The sequence below is a fragment of the Nesoenas mayeri genome, assembly GCF_963082525.1.
Source record: "Nesoenas mayeri genome assembly, chromosome: 1".
NCBI classification, from domain to species: Eukaryota; Metazoa; Chordata; class Aves; order Columbiformes; family Columbidae; genus Nesoenas; species Nesoenas mayeri.
This window is the reverse complement of record NC_137541.1, coordinates 38527694-38542776: the sequence shown is the minus strand read 5'-3', so window position 1 is coordinate 38542776 and position 15083 is coordinate 38527694. Positions and strand designations below refer to the sequence as shown.

General features: G+C 48.4%; 1 protein-coding gene across 1 annotated transcript; it reads right to left on the bottom strand.

Annotated features, from left to right (window-relative positions):
* Nucleotides 1–2818: 2818 nt before the first annotated feature.
* On the bottom strand, nt 2819–8460 carry KCTD17 (potassium channel tetramerization domain containing 17; the record flags this gene model as incomplete). Its single annotated transcript, XM_080340911.1, has 6 exons — nt 2819–2914; nt 3623–3748; nt 4093–4188; nt 5135–5226; nt 6961–7069; nt 8254–8460. The coding sequence occupies 6 exons, from the start codon at nt 8458–8460 to the stop codon at nt 2819–2821; spliced, it is 726 nt and encodes a 241-aa protein (XP_080197037.1).
* Nucleotides 8461–15083: the final 6623 nt, after the last annotated feature.

The window sequence follows — 15083 nt, the reverse complement described above, 5'->3', positions numbered from 1 at the left end:
TCCCTCAGCCCTTTTAATCACCTTTAACAAGAGTGCATCTCAGCTGCTTCCATCTCCTAAAGCAGAAAATCCAAGAGGTGAAGGAGGTGGCTCAAGGACACAGTACTTTAACAGTGACTGCTATGGATTTAGGTTTTTTTACTAAAGATACACACAAATATATGTGTGTCCATATATGTATACAACAGGCCAAACTCTGGAATTAGAAATAAAATTAATTTGCAATGTTTTTTTGGCTCTAGTTTGCCTTACTCTGTTAAAAATTATCTTGGGGTTTGTATCTTTTTGATCAAACCCCAATCCTGGCACTGACAAGTGACAAAAGTTTCCATATCCTTGTCCCTACCCCTTAGCTTCCCCCAGGCACAGTGAGGTCACTATGCTAGCTAGATAGGTGGTCCTCACTTATTGTTAGGATTTTGGGATGCTGATGCCAATTAGCAAACCTGCTCTGTAGCCCAGCTGCCTGCAGTGGGGATGCAGCACAGATGCAGTGGGAAGAATCTCCAGCCCCCAGAAGAACAGCACAGCACGAGCAGCTTTTGGTGGCTCCAGATGATGAATCCAAGCTCCTCTTCTCCAGCTCCCACCTCCTTCTACCAGCACCAAATTTCTGCCACTTGAAATGAGATGCAGCAAGGAGGAACAGACTGTGAATTTTATTCAGGAGTTACAACCTGGTGTCCTCAGATACAGCAGTGAGGAAAACGCCCAGCTCCCCGAGGCAGGCATCTCCTGGGGCTGACACAACATCAGGTGCTAGTGTGTTCTCGGTACCTGGGCATCACGCCCATCTCCTCCTCATCATGCCCACACGGAGCTGCTTTGGGGGACAGGGAGAGAGGCACCAAGGAGTGTGATACCCAGAACAGGGGCACTCCAAGAAAAGTGTGGGTGTCTCTGAAAAGGGCAGTGGCTCTGCATTTGCCCACAATCCCAGACCAGCTGCCTGCAACAGCCAAAGGGTGAGGACTGGTCCTTCTGCAGTGGACACCACCCCGGGGCCCCAGTAGCATCCAGGGTGTTCAGGAAGAGACTGCCGGCCGCAGTGGCTGATGACTGATGTCCCCAGCAGGGGCCACTGTGACATTAAGAAAAGCCGGCCTGCCAATGGGGGTCCGTGGGCTCCAGCCCCTACAGCAACCCAGGGGGTCCTTGGAGCATCTCCCCTCCTCCAGAGCTGAGGCTCAGGCCTCCAAGATGAGTTTGTAAAAAAGAATGGCTGCCTGTGAAGAGTGAAGGGGGCTGGGGAGTGTCACTGTGGGACAAGGAGCTGACATGCACTGCAGTACAAAAATAAATATATAAACCAGAAAATAAAAGGCTGGATTGGAGAGTCAAGGTCACATCCTCAGACCTCTGGCTTGTAACAGCTAGAGAAGAAAAGAGAAAGAGAAAAACAAAATCAATGGCAGAAAAGAAGATGTCATTCAGCATGGAGAGGAGAGTGAGAAACGGGAGAACAGGAAAAGTGAAATGACAGAGGGCATAAGAACAGAAGAAAAAGAGAAGATGTGAGGAGTGAGGGTGAGAGAACAGAGTAAAAGGAAGGAAAAGTCCATGTGATTAACATACACTGACTTTTAGGAGAATAACACACAGGTCCCACAGCCATGGACAAGGAGGCTCTGAGAAGGATATCAGACAACTAACAGGGGCTCTCCACCAGAACAAAGAGTAGCACTGAGCACCTCCAAGTTAACAACAGCTCCACAGATTTCCAGTATGAGAGGGGAACCCTCCTTGCAAAGTTTTCTGTACCCAGCCTCATGCACACAGGGCAGGCAGCCTTCCTGAGCAGGAGGCTGAGCACAGAGGCTCATTTCACATACAGCTGTGAGAACATCTGGAGAAAGGACAAGCTGCTTCCGCTCTGCCTTTCCCACCCTCTCCCACTGTGCTCTCACCCTGGCAGAGGCAGCAGGAGAAAAGCCCAGGGAAGTGAGAGCAGGGAGGGGAAAAATCACAGGCTACCTTCTGCAAACCACCCTGGGGCTGGCAGGCAAAGGAGCTGCGGCCGGCAGTCTGGAGAAGCGATCTGGCATGCGTGTCAGGCAGACACGTGGCAGTTTTTCCCCCCTCCCCGTGCCACCCCTGCCTGCTTTGCATTCATTTCCACCTCTCTTCATTTCTCCCAGCTGCGCTCTCCTTTCTGCTGCCAGAGCCCCTGGTCCACAGCCGTAGGGCCTGCTTGGTGGGTGAAGGCACACATAGGATGAGAATCAGAAAAGCCACCTCAGGTATGAGTCAACATCCCCTACCTGCTTTCCCTCCCCAAGCGCTACAAACCAGGGCCATACCCACAAGAGGGGAGTGAGTCACTCATGCAGAGCTCAGGCTGGCAGCAGCTGAGAGTGCGGACAGGTAACATACCTGCAGAGGAGGAAAAGTGAGGAGCAGAGAGAGACAGGGCCCCTGGCAGGGAGCACACTGAGCTCTGGGGGGCAAAGAGCACAGAGGGAAGGATGCCAGAGGCTGGGGAGTGGGGCAGGGTGGGAGGCAGGTGACAGTGCTGGGATGGCATAGAGGAGAGCAGGAGGGAGAGTCTGGAGGAAGAAAGATTATAGTGGAATCCCGAACAGATAGACAATGTGCAAATAAAAATATAACCACAAATAAATCAAACAGTTTAAAATACAAAACAGCAGCCATGGTAACAGTTCTCTCCTGTGAGCTTTATCTCCAGAGAGACTCCTGCTCCTGGAGAGGACTGCCCCTACACCCCACTCCTGTCCTAGTTCTTCCCTTCTGCTAGCTGTGAGTTCTCACCAGAAAGGTGGACGGGTCTATGCTTGAGGGGTTATTTTTATCATTTTCCTCAAGGATTTGTTGCACCTTTCTCCTCTGCTTCTGCTTCTGCCTCTGCCTCCTCCTCCACCTCCTGCTCTTCCTCCTCCAGGTCCTCCTCTGTGCTCTGTGGCCCAGCATGCAGGACAAAGGGAAGAAAGAGTGGAGATACTTGCAAGATGAGCCAGGGTAGTTCCTTCTGACACACAAGGGAATAAAGCAATGGTCATAACACTGGAATAAAAAGAGACCTGTCCCCATGGCCAAGATGACTCTGGATCAGGGAGTAAAGAGGCTTGTCTTCCTCTGGACCATGAGGTCAGGGCTGTCTAACCCACTTACAAGTGCTGTGTTCCCACTGTCCAACAACTGCCATCAGTCGCTAGTGCTCTTTCCTGTATCCTAGGTGCCTACAGGATGTCATGCACTGTCACACGTTTCTGTCCTTACCTCAAAAGGGGAGCAAGTGATCTGCCCCTTAGGCTGGAACTCAGCAAAAGGAAAGAGAACATTGCCAGACCTCCAGGGAAATCACACCCCAGCAGCAGAGTGACACACAGCATGGTCATGAGGAGGCATGAAGGGGATGTTAGAGTAGCATGAGAAGTGCCAGGGTCACTCACAAAAGCAATTTGCCACACACAGCTAGACACCACCACTCTCAACACATGCGGTCCTCCTTTTGGGCCATGGGTGTAATGCCACGCTGCTGAACACCAGGACAAGCCACTGAGGTGCCCCACAGTCACGGTGGAGAGAAGAAAGAAAAGGGAGTAAACAAGAGTGAAGGGTGTCATAGGCAATGAGAGCAGAGCCATAGCGAAGTTGGTCTCACCTTGGCTTTGTGGCTGGGCTCAGAGCTTAGGCCGTTGGATGAGTTGTACAGCTCTTTGGAGACCACACACAGGAACTCTGTCTGATCCTCATTGCCATAGTTATAGGATGAGCCAATGTTCACGAGCTAGAGAAGATGAGAACAAGAATCACAAGCATATGTAAGACAAAAAGCCAACTATGAAGCCTGGAGTACAATCCCTACCCCCAATAGAAAGGCCTCATAACTAAGCTGAGGAGGCAGCACAGAGAAGCAGGAGAGGAGTCAGTCAGGATGCAAAAGAGCTTAACCTCACACAGCATCCTCTCAACTTATAGAGAAGAGGCAAGATAGAGCCAGTGTGACAGCACCATCAATGACTGACCTAATATTCTCAGAAAGGGAAGGTGCCTTGCCTGGGGACTGTATGGTATCCATGATTTTTCCCCCAAAAGACAACTCCTGCTCAGCCTCCTCTGCCTTCTCCATACCTGCTCAAAGCGCCATCCATCTGACATGGTGGAAACCATCTGAGTGAGCTCCTCTTCCTGGCACTGTAGCACACGGTAGACATGCTTAGGAGGCACCTGACAGCAAAATTACACAGCATGTTGACAACAATCAAACGCTAAAGGCTGTTGCACCCTGCAGAAGGAATTGGCAGTACCCTTCCTTGACAGACATGTCCTCTTGCCCATGTCCCAGGTTAAACGGGAATGCAAACCACAACCCGACTTTCTACTATGTTGTCATGGGGAGCAAGAACAATGGTATCTCTTCTGGAGAGGAGGGACTGAGCTGAGAGCTTCCTGCATTGTCCCCAGAAGATACTTGGCTCTTTCAACGGGGAGTTTGCATTTGTCATTACAAAGTCATTTGTGCAAATGCCACAAATGCTGATGGGTTTTGCAAGAACAAAATGACTGTTGCTGGAGGCTTACAACCTGAAGGCATACCTGATGAAGAGTGAGATGTCAGTCATCATTCCAAGAAGACAGATTTTTAAAGTTTATTGGCCAGGACAAAGTGTGAATGTGCCACAAGATTGTTTCCTTGTGCCTCATTTTCTGCATTTAATTCTTTCACAAACATCCCTTCATCTGTTCCCTCCAGGTTTCTTTGCAGGCCTCCCCATGCTCTCCACTGTGATTACACTTTTAGGACTCCCCACACCAGAGCCCTCCTCCCCATGACACCTCTGTTATCCTCACAAACACCCTTCCATACCCCACAGCAACCAGCTGGCTGCTGCTTCTTGCTAGAGGAGATTAATTGGTTTCAGGGGCTACATCCAGCACTACCTCTGAGGCTGCAAAACAAGCCTGTCGCTTGTTTATTGTAACTGAAATACTGGTAGCCTGTCCCTAGCAAGCCTGTCTATGCAGACTTTAGCATATAAACTCTAATTAGTTACTTCTTTCCATTCCTTGCTGCTTCTCCCAACTCTGTTTCCCTTCTAGACTTGCCTCTCCCTTTCCACATCCCCTCCTTCACCAGCCCCACTCTATCTCTCCTTGCCATTTCTCCCCGTACCTGAGTTACTGGGTAGTCCTTCTCCTCTAGGCGATCTTTGATTATCCGGATTAAAGGACCAATATTATAGAATTCGGCTTCTTCTAGGACCCCTAAGAAAGACAGAAGGACCACAAAGACAGAAAATTCACAGCCTGTCTTTGGTTTTTGGCTTGAAAAAGTTCAGCTCTAAGCTTCCCGAGGTGCAGAGGGAGAAATGACACTCTAGCCTCACTTTTTAACAGGTTTCTGTCACCTGAAATTCTTACTGCAGAAAATTGAAAACTGGCTCTCTGCACTGCATTTCTAATGCTCACTCCAGTTTCTTTATGATGCCTACAGAAAAAGGCACAGCCAGCGGAGGCTTGTGCCAAGGACTGCTAATACATTTCCCAAATTACTGGCCAAGGAGAATAAATGTAGGCTCCAGCCTCTCTCAATGACCAGTAGCTATCACCTTGTTCAGGCCACCTTCTTGACCACAAATCGTTCTGACCTTGTCACTAAAAGACCCTAGAAAATCCCAGTTTTCCTCTTGGGCCAGTTGGAGTTGCACCCATTCGCAGCCCTGTATGACTTCAGACAATCTTTCACTCGCTTCCCAGTGCTTAGTCCCAAAGTAGGTAAACAGAGAAGCATTCAGTCTTTTTCCTCTGTACTGTCTGCATCCATCACCTCTCCTGAGACTCACTTGTCTGCTAACAGGCCTTCAGGGAAAGGGAGGTGGGTTCCCAGAAGGTCAGTCAATGGAAGGAGGCTCAGAGCCAAAACACTCACATGTCCCCAGGACAGTACACAGACACTGCAGGGGTAGGCATTGATCCTTCTCGACCTGACACACTCAGATTCCTGCCTCACTCAGCTGTGAATTGCTTAATGGGTTAGCTTCATGCCAGCCTGAGCCTTTAGGCAGGAATGAAAGGCAGCGTTAAATTGTGAATGGGTCTCCAGTTTATGCCTCAGATCTGATGTTAAACCCTATAGGTGAATCCCATCCAACCTCAGGATTACCAGCAATGGCAAGTAGAAAACACTTCAGAATTGTGCTTATTACAATTCTGTACCATTGCTTAGATATATTTTTGGAATTATAACTCATAGGTCAATTCTGAAGAAAACTTTGTTCCATTAGATAAAAATATGTAAGGGGGGGGCAAGAAAACTAATGAACATGCAGAAACTGTGCTTGGCAAGGGCCAGACAGCACAGCCTGTCTTTGGAATTGGATGGTTGTTAGACTCTAGCATCCAAAAAATAACAAAACATTGGGGATTGCTGGCTGGTAACACCATGATGATGTTACTGAGTTATCTTGTTGGACCTCCTGTCAGCCTCATATGAAGGATTGGTTTTGCTGGCTTGTTCCACTGGAATTGCTGTAGTCCACAGCCCATCGGAGCAAAAGCAGCATACATTGTGTATCACTGATTAAGATGGTCTTTATTACAGTCAGTATAAGAGATGAGCCTGGTCTTGTTTGGTCTTTTGGGTTTTCATTCCTAATTAGAAACAGTCATCAGCAGAAAACTCAGTCACAAAGCCTGGTTAAAAGTGGATCAGGAGCAAGGAATAAAACAGTGTATTGAGACTAAAAGATCTTGCCTACTTCTGTCTCGGTGACATCTCTGCTGAACTAACAGTTGTTAAGCCACAACATCTGTAGGATACTTCTCCCACATATTCTGAATCCCCTCAGTATCCATTCCAAGACCTGCAGGGATAGCCCTCTCAAATCCCCACACCAACCTCCAGAAGAACAAAGAAACAACAGGGTCAACAAAAAGTCCTACTGTGTTCTGGCTCCAGTAGCGATGTTATATGAGAAGTTTCTGAGCTCCAAGACTTACCCTCTTCAGCCATATCTTTATCCAGAACCAGCTTCCCATGACGGAGAAAATTCAGAATGGGTCCGAAATAAGTGGGGTCCCGGTCTATTAGGTATGCACCAGTCTCATCCTAGTAACAGAGATAGACTATGAGGAGAAAAATCCCATGGGAAACTTGTAAACAATCCTCATATGCTCCAGACTACAAGAAAATACAAAGCCAAGCAAAAATTACTACTGTTTCTAAGATTACTTGTAAACTATGGGCCCTGCCCATGGTTCAGTTCCTCTACGGTACCATCACTTAGACCAGGGGTGTCAAACTCATTTTTCACTGGGGGCCACATCAGCCTCGTGGTTGCCCCCAAAGGGCCAAATATAATTTTAGGACTGTATAAATGTTACTATTCCTACATTTGTATAGTCCTAAATTACATTCGGCCCTTTGAAGGCAACCATGAGGCTGATGTGGTGAAAATGAGTTTGACACCCCTAACTTAGACAGTGCATATAACAAAGTTCTCCAGTGGAAGAAGATGCCACTGCTTTGTGAGATGATCCAAAGGAAGATGATGAACCAAAGCATAAGGATCCCAAAGCACGTGAATGCACAAGGAGTTACACAGAACAAGAGCCACCCAGTGTGCAAGAGCACAGCCAGGGAGAGGGACACCTTGACCTGCACCCCTAGGTAAGGTGAAGAGCAGGCCTTTTTGCCTTTTTTGGGGGAAAGAACCACAGATTTTTTTTAAGTTTTGATTGAACTCTGACTTTATACAGGCTTCACCCCCCATGGCAAATGGCACCAATATCTGCAATTTTCTCCTGGAATGGACAACAGAAAGCCTCTATCCAAGTCCAGCCAGCTTGGATTTTAACTCCTGTATTGTTATGCTCAGCATGCCTATCTCCGCATGGACTAACACAGCAGAGAAAGCCAAAAAATAGGCCTCAGCCTCCTTCTGCAACTGTGCATACAGGCCTGACATGAGGGAGCAGAGTCCCCTTCTAGGGGACAAGGCCGAGTCAGGCAGATGCAGCTGGGACCCAGGGGATGTGGGGTGCTAGAGAGGCTGGAGAGCAGGGGTGGAGGGGACATAGCCTCTCTTCAGCTCCACAAGACAGGTGACATGCTACAACACAGCAACGTGGGATCTGGCAAGGGGAAATCCTTCCTGGGAGAGGAAGGAGAAAGAGGAAGCATTTTTTGCTCAGTTACTCCTGCAGCTGCTAGGGTTTAGCTCCATCCCTGCATCCCACCAGCCTCCCCCTGCTCGGCCGGGCATGGTGCGGGAGGCAACCCAGCTGCCTTACCCGGTCCGACTGCAGCTCCTCACCCTGGCACAAGCGACACAGGAAAGATTTCTGCTCCCGGCAAAGGGTCTGCCTGGTGGTGAGGAAGATGGTGCCCCCCACATTGAGCCTCACCCACTTGGCCGCGGTGCCAGCGGGTAGTGGGGTGTCCCAGGTGGAGCGCAGCCCCACGGCGCCTTGCATCTCCTCCCCGCCTTCCATCCTCATCCCCCCCCCCTACCCTCGTCGTGTAGGGACTGCCACAGGTGCTACCTGCCGGGGGATGCCGGGATTTGTAGTTTATCTGCCTCTCCCTCCGCAGTAGCCGCGTTTCCCGAGGAGGAGGATCCTCCCTGGAACCGCCAAGAGAGGCCGGAGGAAAGGAAGGGTGCTCAGTGCTGAGGGATATCGCTACACCTAGTAAGAGTGGGATAAACCACAGCTCCACGGCGCTGATACTTCCTGAGTTTTCCTCTTCTTCCACTTCCACTAACTAAGAGTTGGCCAGAACTTTGGAGGCACCGAGTGTTATGCAAAAATCATCGGCATTGATTTCCACAGACATCCTCTCTGGCTCATTAAAACGTTCTGGGAACTGTAGTTTGCAGGGACATGCATAAAAGGGTGCTGGGAGCTGTAGTTTTCCCGGTCTGCTGTCCCTGCAATGAGGATGCTGTAAAGAAAAGGGCTGTGCTGTAGTACATCACACCAGCCCTGCGGCTTGTGGTTTGCCTGCTTCCAGTCCTGGGTCCTGCCTGCAAGCTTCCTCGGAGTCAGGGAGAACAACCTGCTCCCCGGCAGTCAGCAGATTAACTGTTCAGCACCATATTCCACAGCTTCGCCTTCAGGACGTCCATCACCCCAGGCTCGCAGCTCAGTGCTGCCTGAGATGTCACCCTGTTCCTGCTGCAAAATGTACACACCGTTGCCTTCTTGCTAACGTATGTAGGGACACTTCTGGGAGCTGTATCCTGGCTCTGCATGAAGTGCTGGCAGGAGGTAGGAATAATTCCTTTTCCGGAGGAGTCGCTGCCTCAGCAAACTCTCCCGCCCAGTGCTGCCTGACTGGCACAAACCATGGCAGAGACCCTCTGCATCCTGCCATCTCTGTTTGTGTCTGGGCAACAGAGAGCTCAGATTTTAATTTAGCTCTGTATGGAGTTTTACCTCTGCCCTAGGCACATCTCACCCACCAAGGCCAATGTGCCAGTCCTGATATACAAATCTCACCCTGCCTCTGCCAGGCTGAGCCTGGAGCTCAGCGGCTCCTGCCCCACAGGACTCTGTTCAAACATGCTCCTTGGCATGGGCACAACCTGAAGGAGCTCTCTCCAGCAGCTCTGTTTTTCCCACTCCCATCTAAGCACAGCCATGCTTGCCAGCAGCTTATGCATATTAGGAACAGAAAGGAAAGGCTGGTGTTTCACCCGAGCATGGCCCAAAGCCTTCCTCCCTAAGCAGCTTCCTGGGTCTTTCTTGCCAGGGCAATGCAGCACTGCAGAGACATCATGTATTGTTCTTGCACTTAGATCTTTGTGTCTTTTGAGGTGATGGTTTATTGGAGGAAGAAGAGAGTGGATAATTTTTTACCCTTTTATTCCTTTTATTTTCATCCTTTTCTTTTACTTACAAATCACTCCCTTTTCTCATTACAGGACATAAAGGCAGGACCACCCTTCCCCCAAATCACCAAGGACTTCCTTCAGAAAGACAGTGTAACTGTACTTTGCTCCTTCTGCAGAGGAGTGCAAAGGGGAGGAGGGGAAGAGAGGGTAACACAGTAAAAGTTCCAAGATTGCTGACCTCCAGCTAATTTAAGCACAGAAACAATTCAGCTGCTGCAGGTTGTAAATTCAAATAACTCTGCATCTCTTGGAATTTATGTCAGGAACCAGCTATCACGAGAGTGACCAAAAATAGGGAGAAGATGAAAAATTATTTTTGCCTACCTCTATGGAGTAGACTTTGGCCCAAATTAGTACCCAGCCCTTGGACGAGTCTCCATGGAGCAGTATGTGCATCAAAGATGCTCAGACTAACACTGACCTGAGCTGAAGCATCACTCAGTGCAGCACAGCTCTGGGCTGGAACTGTTGTCCTCCTACTTCTGCCTCTGAGTCAAACCATGGCAAATCTGAGAGCTCTGCCCTGCACTCTGGTGTGCAACGGGTGCAGGACTCTGTCTGTACTGGCCACAGCTCCAGCAGAGAATTAGGGCAAGGACTGTGGCTGTTTGATATGAACACAGCGGTTGGATGTGGCAGTGTATAACCCCTTATCTCCCTCTCCAATAAACCTGCCCTGCCTTTGTTTTCTTCCTTCTTCCACCAAGGGTTCACTCTGTCTCACTTTCTTCCTCTCACAGGCCATCAGCCTCTTGCTCCTTTTTAGGCACAATCTTGTTTTCAATGCCTTCTTCCCTGGCCTCTCCCATGCAAATACTGCTCACAGGTCAGGGATAGTCTGTATTTAGAGCACACCTTCTTCCATCAACATCATCCTCCATTTGTGGCCAGCACTTCAAGTCTTGCTCACCCCAGGACCAGTTTAGTTAGTAAAACTAAAGGCGTATACTACAAGTGATTTAAGAGGTCAAGGTTCACCACTCCCATCCACAGAGCCTTCTTTTCCACAATATTTAGCAGAAACTTTACTGGAAACCCCCAGGCCAGGGCACTCCCCATAGTACATTGAAATGCTCTTCAGGAAGAAGTCAGTCCCGGGTGAGTTGCCAGCTGAAATGCAGCTGATGAGTTGGTGGTATGGGCTAAATATAGGCTTGATTTGCACACCATCACCAACCATAGCTCTGAGATGCACCAGCATGTCCTTGTTAAGGTCCATTAAAATTAAGCAATAGAAGAGAGGAGAAATAAATTTAAATAATCCAATGGCTGTTCCTCCTGCTTTGATGATAACTATATATAAAACACATGCACAGAAACAGAGACAGCAGCAAGCAAGGGCTTACACAGGACAATGTGATTGTATAATACCATACAGCCTCACTGAGCACCCAGTTAAACATGGGAACGATTGGGCAGATAGACTGAGGGCAGGAAAATCTGGACAGCCACGGGGTAGAGAGGTGATGGCAAGAGCTGAGGAAAACAGAGCAGGGGCAAAACTGAGTTTCTTGGCTGAGCAGGCAGCAGGCCTGCAGTGCAAACCTGCAGAAACGCATGCTGCAGCACTCTGTACATACATTGCAGCCTGACGAGTCAGCTGGGTACATGGCTTAGGATGCAGCCTTGACATTGTGGAGTTGCTCTCAGGGGATTGTTGCATTGTGGAGCATTGGTGGGAGCAGGGATCATTGTGTGTGGACACAGACAGTGTCAATATGTTGTCAGGCTGGGAACACACATCTGGGATTAAACCTGTGTGATCATTTAGTTAATTGACTCATTGTGGTATGAGGCACCAGAGATGAAACATTTCCTCTCTCTTCTCTACAGAAAGTGGGAGAGGAGGAAAAGTAATGCTCTGATATTTGCCATTAAGCCAGCAGTGAACTGGGAAAAGTTGCTATACTGAACCAGGGGGTTCACTTGTAGCCAACAGAGTCCAACCTGACTGCCACCTGAGCCAGGCATATCACAGCTGGAAGAGAAAGGTCCCATAGTGGGCAGGTACGCTGATCTTTCTCCAGTTCCTTGTGTTTCATGCAGTCTGTGAGCAACATACCTGCATTCAAAATAGTGTGTAAAGTCTGTGTGTGTATGTGCATCACTCTGCTGGAGGAGTGCTGGAAGGAGGAGAGAAAACAACCACATAGCACCCAGTTGTGAGCTGAAACCAGGAGGAAGAAGAAAAGCCCCTGCAGATAACAGCAATTACCATTGCTCATTAGTGAGAAGGGACAGCAGTGCTGGCAGAAGCACTGCTTTGGGATTTGGGAAACTTTGCAGGGGAACAAAAGGTTTACAGGGAAATGAAGTGTGAAGGAGTGCAAACTGACTGCCAGGCAGCAGTAGGGAAGGAAGGGGAAGGCAAGGAACAAAGACGACACGTGAGGAACAAGGGACTGTGGGATTACTGTTGGACAACCATTGACCAGACCTTTCACAGAGTCCGAAACTGCTTCAGGACAGAAGTATTGCAGACAATAAAATACACCAATAAAGAGTTTACATGTTGGCCTGGGATTTTCAAATTTATGGAGAGAGCTTTAAAAGCTCCAGTCTCAACTTAGCCACGGGTCAATGTGACCCTTTTCCTACATCAGGGCTGTTTTTTAGGCTACTTTTTGGTCACCATGAGCCCTATCCCACTAAAGATATGCTATTCTCCTTTCCCTCTGGTAAATTTTCCACAGGAGGGTCATGAACATTAGTGATTTGCATTCACATCCCTTTCTCCCCTTCCCAGTTTCCACAGAAAAAACACCCACTGAGTCAGGGACATAAAGATCTACAGAACATTTATAGTTGCAGTGCAAGTCCCCTCAGCTGTTCCATATGTCCAGTAGCATCTGTTATGGCTCAAAATAGGTTTTTGCAGTCTCCAGGCTTCAAAAACATTGTCTCAGTCTCCACAATGTTCCCAGCGCTTTGCCTGCAGCGTGAGAACAGATCTCAACAAAAAGGAGGGAGAATACCAGAAGACACTCTTGAACAGATTTTTTTGATATATGATGTAACAGAGCATAAACCAGAAATACAAAGTATCTTGTCGTGGGAAGTTCTCCATTGCTCCTCTGTCGGGGAAATCATGGCAAAGCTAAGCATCTGGTAAAAGAGTTACCAAAAGCTGGCAAACTGAAGAACTGCTGAGATTTGGTGGTTCAAAACCCAGCTGGGCAGTTGAGTACTGGCACACAGACCAGAGAGAGGGAAGGGCCCTGCTGGATGTCATCAAGCCACACAGTCAAAATCTAGAGCAAGGGGAAAGGAAAATCTTTCTCGTAGCTGGTGATCTCCAGGTGGATGGCTGGGCTGCACCAGACACCTGCCCACGAAACACAGGACATAGAAAAGCAGCTCAGTCTCAAGAGGAAGCAGAGAGATTCCCAACTGACCCCAGAAAATGCTGAGATCAGGGGGAAAAAAGAAACACAGCGCTTAAGCTGTATTGCCAAAAGCTCTGCAAGGACAAGAGCAAAAGCCAGCCCCCTGCGTCCACTGGAAATTATTAACAAAGTCTGAAAGAATGTGCCAATTTTCTCTAATAACTAAATTTTCCTGGAGAAACAGAGCAGGCACAGCATTCCTGTCTCTTTGTACATAAAGGCCTGGCCACATATTAACAACATCAGCCTCACCTCCAAGCCACACCCAGGGTGTTCTGCCTTCATGATCCAGCAAGGGAAAGGCTCTTAGCCTGGCTGATGGTGGGGAAAGCTAGAAACCCTGGCCTGAAAAGACATCACAAGCCAGATCCTGCTATAACATCCCACACTAGATAATGCTGTCTGTACAGTTATCTTTAATTTGAAATATTTTAAAAAGCAGCAGCACCCCTGTTGCTCGGACTGGGGGGGGTCACAGTATCACAGTATGTTTGGGATTGGAAGGGACCTCAAAAGACCATCTAGTCCAATCCCCCTGCTGGAGCAGGAACGCCTAGGTGAGGTTGCACAGGAACATGTCCAGGTGGGTCTTGAATATCTCCAGAGAAGGAGACTCCCTGGTCAGCCTGTTCCTGTGCTCTGTCACCCTCACTGAGAAGTTTTTTCTCAAAGTTAAGTGGAACCTCTTGTGTTCCAGCTTGATCCCATTACCCCTTGTCCTATCATTGTTTGCCACCGAGAAGAGCCTGGCTCCATCCTCATGGCACTCACCCTTTATAAATTTATAAGCATTAATAAGGTCACCCCTCAGTCTCTTCTTCTCCAAACTAAAGAGACCCAGCTCCCTCAGCCTTTCTTCATAAGGGAGGTGCTCCACTCCCTTAATCATCTTTGTTGCCCTACACTGGACCCTCTCCAGCAAAGAGTTTAACATCACTTGCTGTTCCCAGACAGCCACCCCAGCCAGTGCTCATCCTTTTACTTTCATGTCAACACCATAATTCAGCTTTAAAAGTTCTGGCACTTTCTTTTTTTTTTTTTTTAAAGTGCTCTCAAGTACAGGCTCCAATCACGTCCTGCTTGACCTGCTGCCTGGTTCTTCCCTTTCCCCTGCAGGAAACAGTTGCTACAAAATTACCCACTTAGGCTACAGCAACGTGTTGCTACCAGCCTTTAAAAATACAGTGATTACTTGGGTGGGGAAATTCATAACGTATGGGGGTAGAAAACCTTTCCCTAGCAGGAAGGAGAAGAAAATTAATTAAACCATAAATTAGATCCAGAATTGGAAGCCTTAACAATTTGCAGGGCACACTGTAACCTGCAAAGGAAGCCCTTTTGGAAGTCTAAGCCCAAAGAACTAAATGGAAGTTGGCAAATATAAAGATTTATTAGTTTATCCAGATCTGCATCTTACACTGCATACTAAAGGGTTACTCATTTCAGATCCCTGCACACTCTCTATGCTCAGCACTTGCTGAAATGCCAATCCCAAGTCCCTGAAGAGCCAGGTTGTTTGGTTAGAAACAGGCAAACTGAATGCTTTCAGTCACTGGAAATTGCTGGAAGGAAAGGTCAGGCTATATACATGTGGGGGGAGAACACAGGAATTAATCATCTGGACTGTTAAACTTTAGGTCTGCAAGAGGTGAGGAGAAAGGGGGCTTCTGTGCATGCAAGTCAAACCCAGAAGCCAGGACTGCAGCCAACAGAGGCCAGAAAAAAATGCGATAAATAAACACTCTCTGATAGGAAAAGATACAGCCCTCATGTTCAGTGGCTACACAGGGACCCTGCAAATCTGTGACCATAAGCACCCATGGCATCCCCCAGAGAGGAC